Source organism: Miniopterus schreibersii, assembly GCF_964146895.1.
Source record: "Miniopterus schreibersii genome assembly, chromosome: 20".
NCBI lineage: Eukaryota > Metazoa > Chordata > Mammalia > Chiroptera > Miniopteridae > Miniopterus > Miniopterus schreibersii.
The window spans coordinates 15,103,497-15,120,727 of record NC_138122.1 but is presented as its reverse complement, the minus strand read 5'-3'; the positions used below and the strand labels follow the sequence as shown (position 1 = coordinate 15,120,727).

At 45.0% G+C, this 17,231-nt stretch overlaps 1 protein-coding gene across 9 annotated transcripts in view; it reads left to right on the top strand.

Moving 5' to 3' along the window:
- Window positions 1–17,231, top strand: part of DEPDC5 (DEP domain containing 5, GATOR1 subcomplex subunit) — an 81,898-nt gene that overhangs the window by 35,869 nt on the left and 28,798 nt on the right. For 5 of the 9 annotated variants that reach the window (XM_081123429.1, XM_081123436.1, XM_081123434.1 and 2 more), the window contains 7 exons: window positions 2,780–2,845; window positions 6,516–6,699; window positions 7,144–7,304; window positions 9,848–9,965; window positions 10,402–10,569; window positions 11,552–11,771; window positions 13,080–13,213. In XM_081123429.1, the coding sequence (XP_080979555.1) occupies window positions 2,780–2,845; window positions 6,516–6,699; window positions 7,144–7,304; window positions 9,848–9,965; window positions 10,402–10,569; window positions 11,552–11,771; window positions 13,080–13,213 (1,051 nt within the window). The remainder of the gene's footprint in view (window positions 1–2,779; window positions 2,846–6,515; window positions 6,700–7,143; window positions 7,305–9,847; window positions 9,966–10,401; window positions 10,570–11,551; window positions 11,772–13,079; window positions 13,214–17,231) is intronic. The other 4 variants (XM_081123435.1, XM_081123437.1, XM_081123433.1 and 1 more) reach the window with 1 other exon arrangement.

Below are 17,231 nucleotides of genomic sequence, written 5' to 3'. Positions count from 1 at the left end.
CCCCTGGAATCAGCCCCTAAGGACAGCACATTTAGTTAACAACCAGAGAACATATTTAGTTCTTGACTCTGAACAGATGTCAGATGAGACAACTGAGATGACTCTTCTCAGCATTGGCTCCCCAAGTTGTTCTGGCTTTGAACTTTGACAGTGAGATCCATTCCCCAGATATCAGGTTGGCACATAGCTGACTGACCAGGAAAATAATGTGTGTGTGTGTGTGTGGCATACAGGGCCCCTGGTGGCCTTGAATGTGCTTATATTTGTTAGAAATGACACAAGCCTACTCTTGGCCTAGGAGCCAAAGCTGCTCTGAGAACCCTTTTATTGGTTGGCACTTTGAACTCAAACAGTTGCTTGTGCAATTGTAAGTTGAACTGTTTCTTAATTAGTGTAAGAATTTTGGTTCTTATAGACAAAGCTTGGGTTGGGTTTTCTTCAAAAAGAAGAAAAAAAGATAAAGGTGATATAATAATTGAACTTGGCATCCAAACCTGTGAGGTGATGTGTTTCAGTAATTCTGTTGTTCAGATGCTTTGCGAATGCCACTTTTGGAATTGCCTTCATACCAGTTCTTAGGCTGAACAAGAAAATCTACCTCGTTGCTTCTTTGTAGTCATGCTTTGTGTTTTCCTGAGAATGGATGTAATCAGCTAAGCTAGCTTTCAGAAAATTTAGCTCCAAATGGCTTTTGACTGTTGACAAAGAACAGATGACATTTTCAACAGCTGAAAATTGGTGCCCCAGATGGATAGTCAGGAAACAGAGCATCTGTAGAGTTAAGCGGAAGAGTCTAAATGCAGGTTTCACCTACTTACTGTGTGATTTTGTTTTCAGTAGGCTAACTTCTCTGAGCCTCTGTTTCCTGATCTGTGGAAAAGGGAGAATGCCTATGTCTGCACATAGTGTGGGTTTGAATAAAATGAAGCATTATATTTGTCTGACTTAACAAATTGTATCTCCTTCTTATGATGACTAGTAATTTTTAAAATCGGTTGAAGGCAGTTCCACAAAGAAGTTGTAAAATTGTTTTGGCCAAGTGACATCATTTTAAATTTAAAAAAATATTGATTTAAAAATTTACGTACAGTAAAATTCATGCTGTTCAGAGTACAGTTCTGAGATTTGACAAATTCATGGAGTCATAACCACCAACAAACACATCAAGAAACAGAACATTTCCATTGTCCCCCACATTCCTTTGTGCTGCCTCTTTGTTCTCAGCCCCTTCCCCATCGCCTGGCAACCACTGATGCCTGTTATGTCTCCCTCTGGTTTTGCCTTTCCCAGCATGTTGTGCACATGGAATCATACAACATGTAGCTTTTTGAGTCTGTCTGCTTTCCCTCCGCATAATGCTTTTGAGATTCATCTAAGTTGTCGCAAGCATCAGTAGTAATGTTCATTACTTTTTATTGCCCGGTGATACTTCATTCTGTGGATGTAGTTTGTTTAACCCGAAGACATTTGGGTTGTTTCCAAGTTTGGGCGGCTGTGAATAAAAGCCACGTAAAACATTTATATGGCAGGTTTCTGTGTGAACATAAATTTTCATTTCTCTGGTAAATTCCTAGAAGTGGGATTGCTGGGTCAAATGATAAATGCATGTTTAACTTTTAAAGAAACTCCAAAACTGTTTTCCAAAGTGGAGTGCCATTTTGCATTCCTCCCAGCGAGGGATAAAGGCTTTCGTTGCTCCACACCCCTGTCAGCGCTGGTGTGACCTATCATTCTACTCCCTCCAGGAGGTGTGTTGAGGTATCTCACTGTGCTTTTAATGTGCCATTTCCCTAATGATTAATGATGTTGAACAACTTTTCATGTGCTTACTTGCCTTCTATACATGTCGTTTGGTGAAGTGTCTGTTCATACCTTTCACCCATTATTACTTTGTTTTCTTACTCTTTTGTTTTCAGAGTTCTTTGTATGTTTTGGATACAAGTCCTTTGCCAGATGTATGATTTGCAGATGCTGTTTCCTAGGTTGCAGCTTGTCTTCTCCAAGATTTCACAAGGGATTTATAAATATTTGTTCTTATTATAAAAGATTCAGATTCCACAAAGTGTTTAGAGTAAAAAGCACAAGTTCTCATTTACCTTCTGCCACCTCTTCCAGCTTTCTTCCCAGAGAGAGCCACTGTTGACAGTTGATCTTTCCAATCCTTTTTGTAGGATCATAATTTTCTAGTAAATATATATGTTTTGAAAGGGACATTTCAGTATTTACATGTGTGTTATTTTTTTAAATGAGTTCTATTACATTTCAGTCTATAAGTTGCATTTCAAAGAATCTGTCTGTTTTTCTTTCAGCCTAGTTATAGGTAAAAGTCATTGTTTTTTTCTCTTAAAGTTGTGAGTTTTGATGTTATACTTCAGAAAGCCATGATTTGGGAAAGAACATTCTAGAAGATGACTGTTGAATGGACTAAGTTGAAATAGGTCATTTTATACTTGCTAAAGATTGCTTTAATTAGTTAAAATGACTTTGAAATATATCCCCTTTCTTAATATAAATGGCAGGTTGTTTTTTGCAAGGTCTCATTGGGCAGAGAGTAGTATTGATAACCCCAGAGTCTAGTTCTGGCCCATTCCTATATTTTACAGTGACCGTTTTTCTTTGATTGATTCTTTTGTTGTTGGAAATCCTCAGCACAGATTTCGTACTTGGTTTACATTTTTATTTTTAGCTCTAGTTTTGAGCTTTTTAAACTACCACCGGTCAGAACTTTTTTTTTGAAGAATGAGCCTCATTAAAGCAAGCTGTTTTTCTGTTTCCATAGGTATGAATCCTAGGACCCAGAATAAGGATTCTCTGGAGGACAGCATTTCTACCTCTCCAGACCCAAGTAAGAGGGGGTGGCTGACTGGGGAAGGTAGAAAGGAGGCAGGGGTGTGGGGTGGTCGGGGCATGAGGAAGAGGAGGGGGCCCCGTGGGAAGAGAGGATGGCCTGGAAGTCCACATGGCTCTGGGGCACTGGAAGGCAGTGTGGTGAGGGAAGCCCCTGCAGCCTCTCGGGTGGAAAGTGAGAAGGGAGTGGCCAAATGACCTGTTCTGGAATGGGATTCAGAGGAACATGGGAAGAGTAACAGAGTTTTTAGGAGGCTTTGTGCCAGTCCAGAGCTGGCCTTAGCCCTTAAATACCTAGTTATGGCTTTGGGGAAAAGTTGGAAAGAAGTAATAAGAACTGGAACTATTTATGTACCGTAGGCTGAAGATGTTGGACTGAGTTGCATTTGTTCTGATCATCCTTTTCTGTTGAAATAGCTGGACAATTAATTATAGCTGACCCTTGAACAGTGTGGGAGTTAGGGGTGCTGATCCCTCTGTGTCGAATATCCACAAAAAAACTTTAAAATTTTTTAAAATTTATTGATTGATTTGAGAAAGAGAGACAGAGAAACATCCATCTGTTGTTCTACACATCCGTGCGCTTATCTTTTGACTCTTGCATGTGCCCCGACCGGAGATCAAACCCACAACCTTGGCACATCAGGACGCTGCTCCAACTAACTGAGCTACCAGGCCAGGGGCCACATATGACTTTTAATTTCCCCAGAACTTAACTACCAATAGCCTACTGCTGTCCAGAAGCTTTTCTGATAACATAGCCAGTCAGTTAACACATGTTTTGTGTATTATTTGTGTTATGTACTGTATTCTTGCAGTAAAGTAAGCTGGAGAAAAAAAAAAGTAATAAAATCATAAGGAAAATACATTTATAGTATTTATTGGAAAAAATCCACACATAAGTGGACCCACACAGTTCAAACCGTGTTGTTTAAGGGTCAGCTGTATTTAAGAGAACATCTAAATACCTGCAATAGCAAAAGACCAGAAAAAAATCCTACATCCGACAGACTATTTTACTTAGCTATGGCCAATGGATACACATCACTGAGGCTTTTTGTCCCGTTATGATTAACTTAATCCTTTCACTGCTACTTCAGGTACCTCATATTAGTCGTTTTTAGCAGCAATATCAAACAAATTACTATATCAGAGCTCGAAGAATCATTTCTTATGGGTAGCCATTGGGTGGTTTCTAGTTTTTTTGGCAATAGCATATAATGTGGATATAATGCATGGTGCAGTTGGTGTACTTTTGCTTTTGGTTCAGATCCTTGGAATATATTCCCTAAAGTGTAGTTGGCAGATTGATTATTTTCCAGAAAGCTGCCAGCAGTGACTAGATGAGCCTATTTCTTCTCTCCAACACCAGCACTGGATTTAGTAATGTGTTTATCACTGCTAATTTAATGAGGTGGAACCTCCTTAGAGGTCTTGGTAGGGCTGAAGATACTAGAGTTAGAAAAGAGGCCACACTCTTCCCAGTGAAAGAACATCATTAAACTAAGAATTGAGACCTTTCTAACCATGGGATTTTGGACCAGACATTTAAATTCTCTGTATCTTGCTATGTGCCAGCAGAACACATTTCTGAAAGATTTTTTTATTTATTGATTTTAGAGGAAGGGGGAGGGAGAGAGAGAGAGACTTGTTATTTCACCCATCCACACATTCATTGGTTGATTCCTACGTGTACCCTGACCAGGGATTGAATCCAAAACCTTGCTGTATTGGGAAGATGCTCCCACCAACTGAGCTACCTGGCCAGGGCTATGTTTTGAATTCTTGAAGTGTTAATGAGTTAACAAGACCTGTGCATAGTCAAACTCATAGAGTCGAAGAGTGGAGTGGTAGTTGCCAGGCGCTTGGGAAGGAGGTGAAAATGGGGTGCTGCTAATCAATGGAGGTGAAGTTTCAGTTATGCAGGATGAATAAGTTCTCGAGATCCGCTGTACAACTTTGTGCCTAAGTTAATAATACTGTACTGTACATTTGAAAATTAACAGGGTAGATCTCATGTTAAGTGTTCTTACCACAATAGAATAAAATTCAAACAAACAAACTAGAAATCACCCCAAGGCCTGTGTAGTTATTATGGAGTTAGGCCTGTTGCAGGCCAAGTTATCTTCCCCACGGCACTGGTGCTGCGTGGGGCATATTTCCTGCTGTGACTGAGCACACAAGTCCTCGTCTTATCCTTTAACTCCGGGTTCAGTGGGACTCTGTTGTAGTGGTTGTGTGTCTATATGGCGGAAAGATTCCTGAACAGAGAGGGTTCTAGTCCTGTAACCTCTGGGAGGTTTGGCTTGGCCATCTGTTTAAAGGGGTTGATGAGCCCAGCCGGGCGTGGCTCAGTGGTTGAGTGTCGACCTAGGATACAGGTGATCAGGGTTCGATTCCCGATTAGGGTTCGATTCCCGGTCAGGGCACATGCCCAGGTTGTGGGCTCGATCCCCAGTCAGGGGCATGCAGGAGGCAGCCGATCAATGACTCTCTCATCACTGATGTTTCTATCTCTCTCTCTTCCTCTCCTTTCCTCTCTCTGAAATCAATAAAGATATATTTTTAAAAAAAGGGGGAAGTTGATGGAAACACTGCACCCGCTCTGAGGAGGCGGAGTGCGGGCTGACGAGATAACAGAGGTTTGCCACACTAAACGGCACGTGGCGCTGTGCAGAGGTGTGTGAGGATCGCCTGGGACTCAGGCAAAGGCGTGGAATGTGTCTGTTTTACATCACTCCCTCATGCAGAGACTTGAAAAACAGTCCTCACTTAAGTAACTTAAAGAAATCACCACCCATTACTTTAACTCAGTGCTTCTCAACTGGGGATGGTGTTGTCCTCCAGGGGACACGTGGCAGTGTCTGCGGACATTTTTGGTTTTCATAATCAGGAGATGCCGTTGGTGTCTAGTGAGTAGCATCTGTGGATGCTGCTTCACGTCCTACAATGCACAGGACAGCCCCCCCCCCCCCCAGCAAAGAATTATCCAGCCTGAAATCTCTGTGGTGCCGAGGGTTAGAAACCCTGCTTTGACCAAAGAGTAGGCAATTTGGGGCAGGCCCATGTGGTCAGACCCACTACCGATCGAAGCTTTCCTATCTAGATTGTTAAACGCAGTCTCTTAAAAGTTCTGGCCTTATAATTTCCCCAAACATCCTTGACTTCTCCTCCTGCCCTTTCAGATCTGTGACTTATTTTTGCAATTCTGAAAGCATTCCTAAGTCCTGCTGCCGTGCGCTCTTTGCTCCAAAATCCAGCTGAGCTCCCCCCTCTCTCCACCCAGCCACTCGCAGTCCTCAGGAGAGGCTCCAGCTTGAGCTGCCTTCCGCTCTCCGAATGTGATTTGCTTCCGTGCGTAACTCTGCCTGCCCCGCGGTAACCTCCTTGGCGTTGCAGCTTATAGCTCACCAGCGGCAGAAGATGAAAAGCAGCAGCCGTGAATCCCGTTTGCATGATGGGATTGGATAAGCACGCGCATCGCATTGTCTAACAGACTGTTTCTCTCTTTCTCTTTCTCCCTCCCCATCCCCGTGCCTGGAAATGTTGTCGCCTTTCACCACGATCTTTGGCCCCCACCCTCCCCTCCCACTCCTCCCACCACCCACCACTGTCCACCCTCGCCGTGGTGACCACACGTACCTTTCCCCGCTGTTGACACGAGGCAGTTCTGACGCTGTCTGCTCCCCCTGTAGTGCCAGGCTTCTGTTGCACAGTTGGAGTGGACTGGAAGTCTCTCACCACCCCGGCGTGCCTCCCCCTCACCACCGACTACTTCCCCGACCGCCAGGGCCTGCAGAACGACTACACGGAGGGCTGCTACGACCTCCTCCCAGAGGCGGACATGGACAGGTGGGTGTCAGAGAGGGGTTTGCGGGGAGCCCGGGCACGGCCAGGTGCGCATCGAAACGCCGAATTTGCAAACCCGGGTCCCCCTTTCCTTGGGAAACTCTGCGATGCAAGAACTGTTCATTTTTGTCTGCAGTTCTGTTGGCCCACCTCCTTTAGCCGCTTCTCCTCATTGATCCTTCTCGTATTTTCTATGACATTCGTTCTGATCTTTTCTAAGATGACCCATTTGGGCATCAAATTACCTGCCTTCTTTTTCCAACCTCTTGAACTGATCATTTCTCCCAAAACTGGTTTACAAGTTGTTAGTTTTATGAACCACCACAGCATGGTTATCGGGGCTGGCTTGCGGGGTTGAAGCAAAGGACAGGGTGGGACTGTGGACTCTTGAGTGTCACTCCGCCCTGGGCTAAACACATTCTTGTGAACAATCAATTGTCTTTTCAGGAGGGACGAAGAGGGCATGCAGATGACAGCCCAGCAGGTGTTTGAAGAGTTCATTTGCCAGCGCCTCATGCAGGGCTATCAAATCATAGTGCAGCCCAAGGCACAGAAACCCAACCCTGTTGTCCCGCCCCCGCTGAGCAGCAGCCCCCTATATAGCCGAGGTGAGTTTTTCTCCTTGGACTTACATTTCTTTTCTTTTCTACTAAATTTGTGCAAGTAGACTCTCAAGATGGTAAGGAATAGATACATTTAGGAGTGATTGTTTTCCAACACAAAATTTTTCTTTCTAGATTTTACTTTACAGGAGGAATGAAGTTTCCACCAGGCACCGATTTATCCTAAGACTCTCTTCCATCTCTAACTCTCTTTTTTAAGGAAGAGAATGACCAAGTTCAGGAAAGTTACAGCCAGGCTTGGGCAACACCTTGGAGCTGAGCCATGACTGAGATGTCAAAGTCCATAGTGAATATTCTAGACCCAGAAACTTGTATTTGTTTCTAACATGGTACCGGACACAAACAGATTCTCAGATGTTACCTAAACCTGAAATTTATACTTTTTTAAAAAATATTCTGGATTCATCTCTTGTTTGTCACTGAAGCTTAGTGACTTAAAGCAAGAACGGGTCATCGGTGAGTGACAGAAGCTAGTAAGTGACAGAGACTCAGCGACACCGATTGAGTCGGAGCCTGGCTCTGGAGAGCTCTCCTAAAATAATTCAGGCAGAGAAAACTAAGTGCGGGTGCCTGGAATCAGAAAGCAATGATCCCTTCCGGGAACAATCAATGAGCAACGTTAATCTTCTGCTGCCTCCTTATAGCTAATGAGACCCCCTGTTCCCCTAACCACCCAGCTCAAAATCTCAGATCATCTTTGGCTCCATTAAACCTCCTCTGGCCAGAGGATCAGAGAAGTGTGGTTTTGTTAGAGGGAGCTTAGCGGTCATCTGGTCCAGGTCCCATTGTTTTCGATGAAGCTTCGGACTCCCTCTGGATTTTCTTTGAAAGCCCCTTGTAACGTTTATCACATGTTGCCTTCTTTCCAAATTCTAGACTCTACTGAGTAGTACCCTTTCTGAGTGCCAGGACTATTTTAGCATCTTTTTTTTTTTTTTTTTAAGCCTCTACAATGGAAACTACGGTGCTTGGCATACAACAATATGAGTTGATAAATACATGAATTCAATCATTCGTTCACTCATTTAACAGTATTTTTGAACCTCCTGCTTTGTGGGGGATTTATAGCCCAGTGGGGGAAAATAAACTATGAAATACACTTCCGTGCTGTGATAAAGACTTAAGGGAAAAGCCAGGGGGCCGAGAGAATATTTAATCTAGGACCTGATCTGGCCTGGAAGGTCAGGGATGGCTTCCTTGAGAAGGTGGTGTCTGAGGTGAGACGTGCAGTATGTGCAGGGGTTATTAGTCAGAGAAGCAGGTTGGGGGTGGAGGACAGGATTAGGTAAGAAGAGCATGCCAAGAACATTATCCCATGACGCTGTCTTCCTGACAGCCAGCAGGCTGTTTGTGGCATGAATGAAAGAATACCGGGATTGAGACAAGCTCGCTTTCTGGTTGCAGAAAACGAGACTCAAGAGAGATTTGGTACCGAGATCACACAGCCGACCATCGAAAGCCCTGGGGTCTAGCCCGGGGTCCTCTAGTCAAAGCCTGGTCTCTTTTATATGCGCCTGCCAGCCGCTCCCTACCCATCATCTGGGAAATTTCTACATTCACAGTGAAGAGCCTTTCAACCTCTGTCATCCTGTCTTCTCCTGACAACTCCCACGCCGCCTGCCACCGTGTGACTCTCTCTGGGAGCTGAAGGAGGGGTCTTTCGTTTCTAGCTCACGGGAATTGCCTTGGCTCGGGTGTTCGTTGAGGCACTGTTTTTACTCTCTTGAAAGCTTGTCATTTTCTTAATTCTTCATTATTTTCCTCTTTTCAGTGTTCTACTCCATTCAACTAATAACTTTTTGAATACCTACCGTGGGTACTTGATCAGGTGCTACAGAAAATATGAAGGCAAACAAGATTTGGGCTCCTGGAACTTTCAGTTGTAAGGGTGTGAGACACGCACATAAGGAGCTGCATACGGGGTAGAATTCAGACTGCTGGTGGGGTCTGAGGGCTTTGTAGGGGGAGTGGCATTTGTTGGTGACCTTAAATGATCCACAGGGCTTTGACGGTGGTCCAGGAAGAGAAGGCAGAGGAAGCAAGAGGAACAAATGTTTGGAGAAAGAAATTCCAGGAAATAAATAAGTGGTCCTTTAAGACTGAAACATGGTGTAGCAGTCAGTGCGGGAGTTGTGGGAGCCAAGGCCAGAGAGCCAGGTTGGCTGCCACCCTGGGGCGAGGACCTCAGACACCAGGGTGGCAACTTGTGCTTGAGTGGAGAGGAGTTCCATTTTGTCCTGTAGTTGTCTCTCAGCCTGTTAACACCTCTAGAACTTTCCAGAGCAGCATCAGGCTGTTCGGTTCTGAGTGTGTCTTCTAGGTGCTGTCAGCAGCCCCAGGCTCTAATCTGCCACTGATTGATTCAGTAACAGAAAAATCTGCCAACTTCAGGACTTTTGTTTTTTAATTAAAGATAATACTGCCCCTCAAAAGAAGGCGTTGCCTCTTTTGTTTCTCCTTTCCTGAATCTATATGAAGAGAAGCAATTGCCTGTTAACGGAGGAAATGATTTTTTTTTTCTCAACTAGGCCTTGTGTCCCGAAACCGCCCTGAGGAGGAGGACCAGTACTGGCTGAGTATGGGCAGAACTTTTCACAAAGTGACGCTGAAGGATAAGATGATCACGGTGACGCGATACCTTCCCAAGTGAGTCCTTGGATGTTGAAGATTTTCAGCTGCTGTCCCGAGTTGTGTCCACATGCTGTCCACATACTGAATTCTGTGTGTCACACGTAATTCAGACTGGGGAGGTTGAGTGACTGGGTTTTCCTCTGGAGTTACTGTTTTGTTTTCTAGGGTTATTTGACGGTTATAGCTCCCATACTTCCAAAAGGGATCTGATTCACTCTATAATGTTTAGCCTGATTCTGAACAAGCCAAGTAAAAATAAAGAATGAGAGAGTAGAACAAGCTAAGGTCTGAGAAATCTCCATTACCAGTCCCCGGGGATGAGTTGCTTGCCGTGGTCAGGGGTTGAAGGCCAAGGGTGGTGCTGAGTGTTTTGAGGCGGAAAAGGCAGGGTGGGAGGAATCGGAGAAGATTCTCTTTTGGACTTCTGGACATGCCCTTTCTTTTTTTTCAGGTACCCTTATGAATCTGCCCAGATCCACTACACCTACAGCCTCTGCCCTTCCCACTCCGACTCGGAGTTCGTGTCCTGTTGGGTGGAATTCTCCCACGAACGGCTGGAGGAGTACAAGTGGAATTACTTAGATCAGTACATCTGTTCCGCCGGCTCTGAGGACTTCAGGTCGGAGACCGTGCTTTGGCTTTCCTTTTTGGCCGCCTTGGGCGTATCCATAATTTTAACACTTCCGGCCTTTTTTCTGATGACAAAATGGTATCTGTTTTAGAAAAAAATGGAAGAACAAAAAAGCACATCTACATTGGGTTAAAAACTCAGTGATGAGATGGGTGGTGGTGACTGTTGCACAACAGTGTGAATGTACTTAATGCCACTGAAATGTACACTTAAAGACCATTAAAGTGGTAAAATTTGCTGTATATCACATAGAAACGAACAGTAGGAAAATTCAGTGGTGATGTGCTCTTTGTTGGAATGCCAGTGCAGATCATGTTCTTAACATTTTCCTGACTTCTTGTGGCATCTTGTTTTTAATTTTTATGCGTGATTTACAGTTGTGATGATTAGAAAGCCACAGCTTCACTGGGCTGGGTGCACAGAAGCATTCTGGCATCTCTTGGGATAGAAAGTAAATGCAATCACTGAGTTATTCCTTCTGAGCTTATGTTTCTTTGTTGCTGTTTTTATTTTTTTCATCTTTTTTTTTTAATTGCCACTCGATATTTTTTCTGTTGCTTTTCAGAGAGAGTGGGCGGGAGAGAGAGGGAGAGAAACATTGATGTGAGAGAGACACATCGATTGGTTGCCTCCCACATGAGCCCTGACCAGGGCCAGGGATCGAGCCTGCAACCGAGGTACGTGTCCTTGGAATCGAACCCGGGACCCTTCAGCCCATGGCTGACGCCCTAACCGCTGAGCCAAACCGGCTAGGGCTATTTTTTTCATCGTTTAAGAATTTATTTTTTAATTATCTTTGACATACAGTGAGTTTGTGTTTTAAGTGAAGCCCTGAAATGTGGCACACCCTGGGGAGAGAGGCCCTCACACACCAACTTCAGGGCGAGGGTTGAGATGGTCTGTTCATCGGGGGGCTTCAGTGTCTACTTTTTCTCACCACCACCCCTTTTCTTCCTTTGGTCCTCCACAGCTTAATCGAGTCTCTGAAGTTCTGGAGGACCCGCTTCCTGCTGCTGCCAGCCTGTGTCACTGCCACCAAGCGCATCACGGAGGGGGAGGCCCACTGTGACATCTACGGGGACAAGCCCCGGGCAGACGAGGAGGAATGGCAGCTCCTGGATGGCTTTATCCGCTTTGTGGAGGGCTTGAACCGGATCCGCAGGCGCCATCGCTCAGATCGCATGATGCGGGTGAGCGTTCTGGGGGGTCCCTTGGGAACTGTGCTTGGTGTGGGATTCAGGAACTGTCTCCTCCTATCTCAGGGACCTCTCACTGGCTTGTTTATTTACTCTACAACTCCCCAGCATTTATCTTAATTCCAAAACTGTGTGTTCTCCAGGGCAGGGCGAGGAAGGGAGGGACTGGGTACAGACAGCTACTGGGCAGTGTTCTGTGGCACAGGGTAACCTGAGGACGCAGCTCCTGCATGTGCTCCCCAAGTGGGACTCAGTGTTGAGCACAGCTGCTTATGTAATGTGGTACTGGGTTGCTGATTAGAAACTTGCTTAAGAGAGTAACAGCAGCAGGATCATTTATATCAATTTTAGAGTTCCTAGCACCCTTGGGCATTCATTCATTCAACCTCATGCTACCCAGTGAGGACACTGAGGCCCGTGAAGATTATGTGATATGTCTGAGGGTGCCCAGCTGGTGTGGGTGTGTACAGGCCTATGAATTTTATAAATGTACAGATTCATGTAATTACCACCACAATTAGGATATGGAATAGTTTCTGTCACTCAAAAAAATCTCCCTCATGCCATCCTTTATAGCCACATTCCTCCTTCATCTCTAATCCCTGGTAGCTGCTGGTCTGTTCTCCATCACTATACTTTTGTCTTTTCAAAAGTTTATATAAATGGCATCATACAATATGTAACCTTTTGAGGCTGCCTTGTTGCACTCAGCATCAGGCCTCTGGGATTCATCCAAGTTTTCAATAGTTCATTTCTGTTCATTGCTGAGTAGTGCTCCATCATGGGCCATGTTTTTATTATTTTTGTTTTCAACCCCAAGTTCAATGTTTTTTCACCCACCCAGCTGCCTTCTGTACACAGCATCATTTCCGGAAGAGCTTGTGTAGTGGAAAAAAACTTAGCTTTGAAGTCAGGTAACCGGAGTTTGCATTCTAGCTCTCGTGGGATTTGTTACTTAACAAATCCAGTGGGATAAGTTACTTAACTTCTCTGAGACTCAGTTTCTTCTGCTGTAAATTAGATATGACATTATTTGCTTCCTAGAGTTGTGATGAGAGTAACATGAGATGATGTAAATCACCTCAAAGAGGCAGTTTGTTTTGAGTTAACAGGGATTTGGGAGCTTCAGTTCCAGTGCAAAACTGTTTTCTGGCATTTACTGAGCACCGAGAACCCGTGTTCCTGTTAACTGGGCCCCCAGAGCCAAAGAATAACAGATGTAGCAGCATGTACTGGGCATGAGCAGCATCCACTGAGGGGCCCGCTCGGCCTGATGGCCTTGTTTCCTTTTCTCTGCTTTAGAAAGGGACCGCCATGAAAGGCTTACAGATGACAGGACCCATTTCCACGCACTCCCTCGAGTCGACCGGCCCCCCGGTTGGGAAGAAGGGAACCTCAGCTCTGTCGGCCCTGCTGGAGATGGAGGCCAGCCAGAAGTAAGTGCCTGGTTGGAGAGCAACGGTAGATACATTTGGTCTGGCCCATAGAGTGTTTTTTTGGTTTCTTTGTGTGTTTTTTAAAGTAGGCTTCATTTTTTAGAGCAGTTTTCTGTTCAAAGCAAAATTGAGTAGAAGGTACAGAGCTTTCCTGTACACACCCTGTCCCCACATATACATATCTTGCCCCGTTTATCAATATCCCCCACCAGAGTGGTACATTTGTTACAGTTGATGAAGGTACATTGACACATAACCACCCAAAGTCCATAGTTCATTCACACCGGGCTTCACTCTTGGTGTTGTACATTCTGTGGGTTTAGATAAATTTACAATAACACGTAGGTGCCATTTCAGAGTATTTTCTGTGCCCTGCAAACAACATATTTTTAAAATATTTGAGCCAAATTTTTTTAGTTTGAAGATTCCTTATAAAAATCTGGATTTTATATGAATTCTTACATGAAAAAATATTAGTATACATAACAAGATGCATGGGTATATTATATAATATGTAAAAAAATGTATTATAACAATATAATACAAAATTATAGTTAATATAATGCACAATTATATTATAAATATTATAGGAAGTCCAGTTTTGCTTGAAATAGTGGAGGCTCAGTTAGCATTGGGTCCACAGTCAGACTTAGCCACAGTGGGCTGGCACTTTAGAATGGACATGTGCCCTCTGGTTTACCATAAGACCAGTATGCCCTCTGGTCGTGGACTTGTCTTGCACCCTCAGTCGTGCTACCTGGCCAGCTTCTCTAGGCATTTGAGTGTGTGGTCCCCTTATGAACAGTAGGTGCTACAGTCCTGGGACACTGGTGGGACCACATCTTACTTGGGAGGGCAGGGACAGCGCCACAGGAGGTAGGATTTAAATTGGCCTTGCAGGAAGGGAAGCGTTTAGACAGAGGGGAAGTGGGACTTGGGAAAGAGGAGGAAGCATTGCCATGAGCAGGCAGGACCTGGTCTGGGGCGCGTTCCCTGCCCCCTTAATTCTCCCAGCCAAATCAGGTCTTCTCTGTGCTTCCCAGCATCCTGGGCCTACGTCCCTCAATATTCTTCCAAGGGCCACACCTGGCTCACTCATCCTCACTTGTCTGTGCAGTGAGGGCAGAGGCTGCGTGCTGTGTCTGGCACATAGTAGGTGGACAATAGACGTGAATGGTGGAGAAAGGGATGCGAGGGTCCCCGTACACGATGTTAGAGGAGACCAGACCTTGTTTGTCTGGTGTGAGGGCCGTGCTGTGCCCAGCAGGAGCCGGCATGCATTCAGCTTTCAGAAAGTCGGGTGGAGTGAGCATGAGGCCTAGTGGGAGATGCAATTACAAAGACTGCGTGGGAAGCTGGATTCAGGCTGTCCTTACGCATCCTCATAGCAAGAGCGAGCCTCTGAAAGTTTTTTATTTTAATGGAAAATTTCAGAGAGGCTGCGAAGTAGACAGACTAGTATAATAAATCCCCGAGTACCCATCACCCGGCTTCAATGATTATCATCTCATGGCCGATCTTGTTTCATTTATATCCCACTTGCTCTGATCTGCCTTTTTTATTTCTTATTAAATCCCAGACATCATATCCCTTCTTCTGTAATATTTCAATATGTGTCTCTGAAAGATAAGTACTCTTTTTAAAAAAAATAAAAACAAAACAGAATAAAACTGTAATACCACCATTTACCTAAAAAGTTAGAGCAATTCCTTAATGAAATATCCATTCAGTGTCTTTGCCGGAAGTGGTGTTTTCAGAGACGAGCCCCTCGTATAAGAAGGCCCGGTGGGTGGGCCCAGGAGGCAAAGACCCGTTGCTAGGCTCTCACCAGTCCAGACAAGAGGCCACAGATGCTGGACAGAGGGTGATGAGGACATGGAAAGGAAGGGACCCAGGTGGAGAAGTGAAGAACATGGCAGGGTGACTGGGGACAAATGAGAGGAAGAGCGTTGGGATAGGTTGGACTCATTACTGAGAGCACTGGGTCCTCTTCAGAAAATACCTTCATATGCCCAGGGAAAGACCCCTGAACTCTGCCGGGCACATTCTCCCCATAACTAGTCATAGGCCTTTCCTGCTGGAAAAACGAACAAGGAACATATGTTGCTGGGAAGGGTGTGAAGCTGGTGTGGGGGAATCTTATTTTGTCAGTGAGTCATCATTTAGTACGCCCCAAGGAGCCTGTTTCTGCTCAGCCTGGAAGAAGAAGGATGGCTTGGGGGTGGTGTCCCTCTGTGAGAGGCGAGACCCTCAGCTAACCCCAGAGCAAGAGGCAGGGCAGAGAGACTGCGATGGGCTCCTCACCCAGAGGACTGTTCTGGTGACATGGTCCGTTTTCTCAGTGCTGGAGATAGAGTGGAGGGAGCAGACCTTTGTATAGTGTTTGCTCACATAGCATTTTTTATTTGTGTGCTTTTTTTTTTTTTTCCCTGCACCAAGCCAATCCAATTTATTTATTATGAAAGACAATATGAAAAAATTTTTAAATGTCACCCTTAGTCCTGCCCTCCTAGCACAACTGTGTGTATTTCTTCCATTTTCCTTCCAGTCTTTCTCTGTAGCATATATGCTCAGTCGGGCTCTCCTAGAAGATAGTGGCCCCCGGGATCTTGGCCTTGTGCTGACTAACAGCATGGCCGTGAGCAGCCTGGGCAGCAGGCGCCCGTCAGACGGCTTGGCTTCTTCTGTTGGATGAGGGTAACCTGATGACAGCGGCGTCAGAGCAGAGAGGCCCCACATGGCAGTAGTTACTGCCTCTGGTGACCCCCTCCCTGCAGAAGGCAGTGTGCCCTTCTGTATGTTCTCACGTATGTGTGTATACAATACGTATAACTGGTCATTTTGTGGCAGTCCCTTCCCCTGAGCCATTAGACAAAGAGCCTTCACGGGGAAACACAGGATCTCTGAATCCCTCATTCCTAGTCCACGGGTCAGAAGGCAACTCGGTAAATGGGGATTGACATGTGCGTCAGATGACACATCTGGGAGGTAACCGAGACTTCCTGCCACCTCTGGCCCAGCCATGGCCGGCCCTCAGCCCTCGGGAAGGGCAAGGGAATGTCACAGTGCGCGATTATGCGTGAGGCTCAGAGGAAACCACACAGTGATGGGGTGGGACAGGGAGAGAGAGGCAGACAGTGGTGCAAGTGGGCAAGGGAAGGAATCAAGCATTTAATTCTGCTTTTCCTACATGAATTACACCTCAGAGTAACCAAGCAATGGTGTGGGGAAGTTTTTCTTTTGTCGGTATTCCAGCTAATAGGTACGGAAGGATGGTAGAATATTACCATGTGTGGCCGCTGATGAACTAGATCTGGCAGGGATTATCGATGGCAACTGCATCACCAGAGAGGGGCCGCCAGACACGATGGTGCCTCCAGACAGAAGTACACAGCACACTGAGGAGGAATCCTTCCCCCAGCCGCACATAAATCTGTTCAAGCCGTTTGTTATAATTTCTAGTTCTCAGGAAGTGCAGGGCTCAGAGGAACATGATAAGCAATAAAGGGATATAGTCAGCTCATCCAAACTGTGCAGGTTTACGGGACGAACGAGCTACTTTCTTCAACAAATAAATTGCAGGGATACGGAGAGATAAAAAGGAGTTTATAGCTTAAAAGAGACACAACTTACTGCAACGTAGGGACCGTAGTTGGATCCTGTTTTGAACAAACTGCAAAGAAATTTTTGGAGATGATTGAAAAAATACTTGATATTAGAAAACTTCTAAAAAATCTTGAGTATGGAATTGCGGTTATGTTTTTCTTGTAACATTTCTTTTAGAGATATAGTATATACTGAAGTGTTTATAGATGAAATAATATCATGTGTGAATTTTGCTTCAGAATAGTTAAGGTAGATAGGGAGGGGTATAGATGAAACAAGATTGGCTCTAAGTAAGCAATCTTGGGGTCTGGGTAGATAGGGTTCATTTATATTATCCACTTTAGTTTTGTATATGTTTGCAATTTTTCCATAATAAAAACTTTAAAAAGAGAGTATAACAGGTACTGTGGAA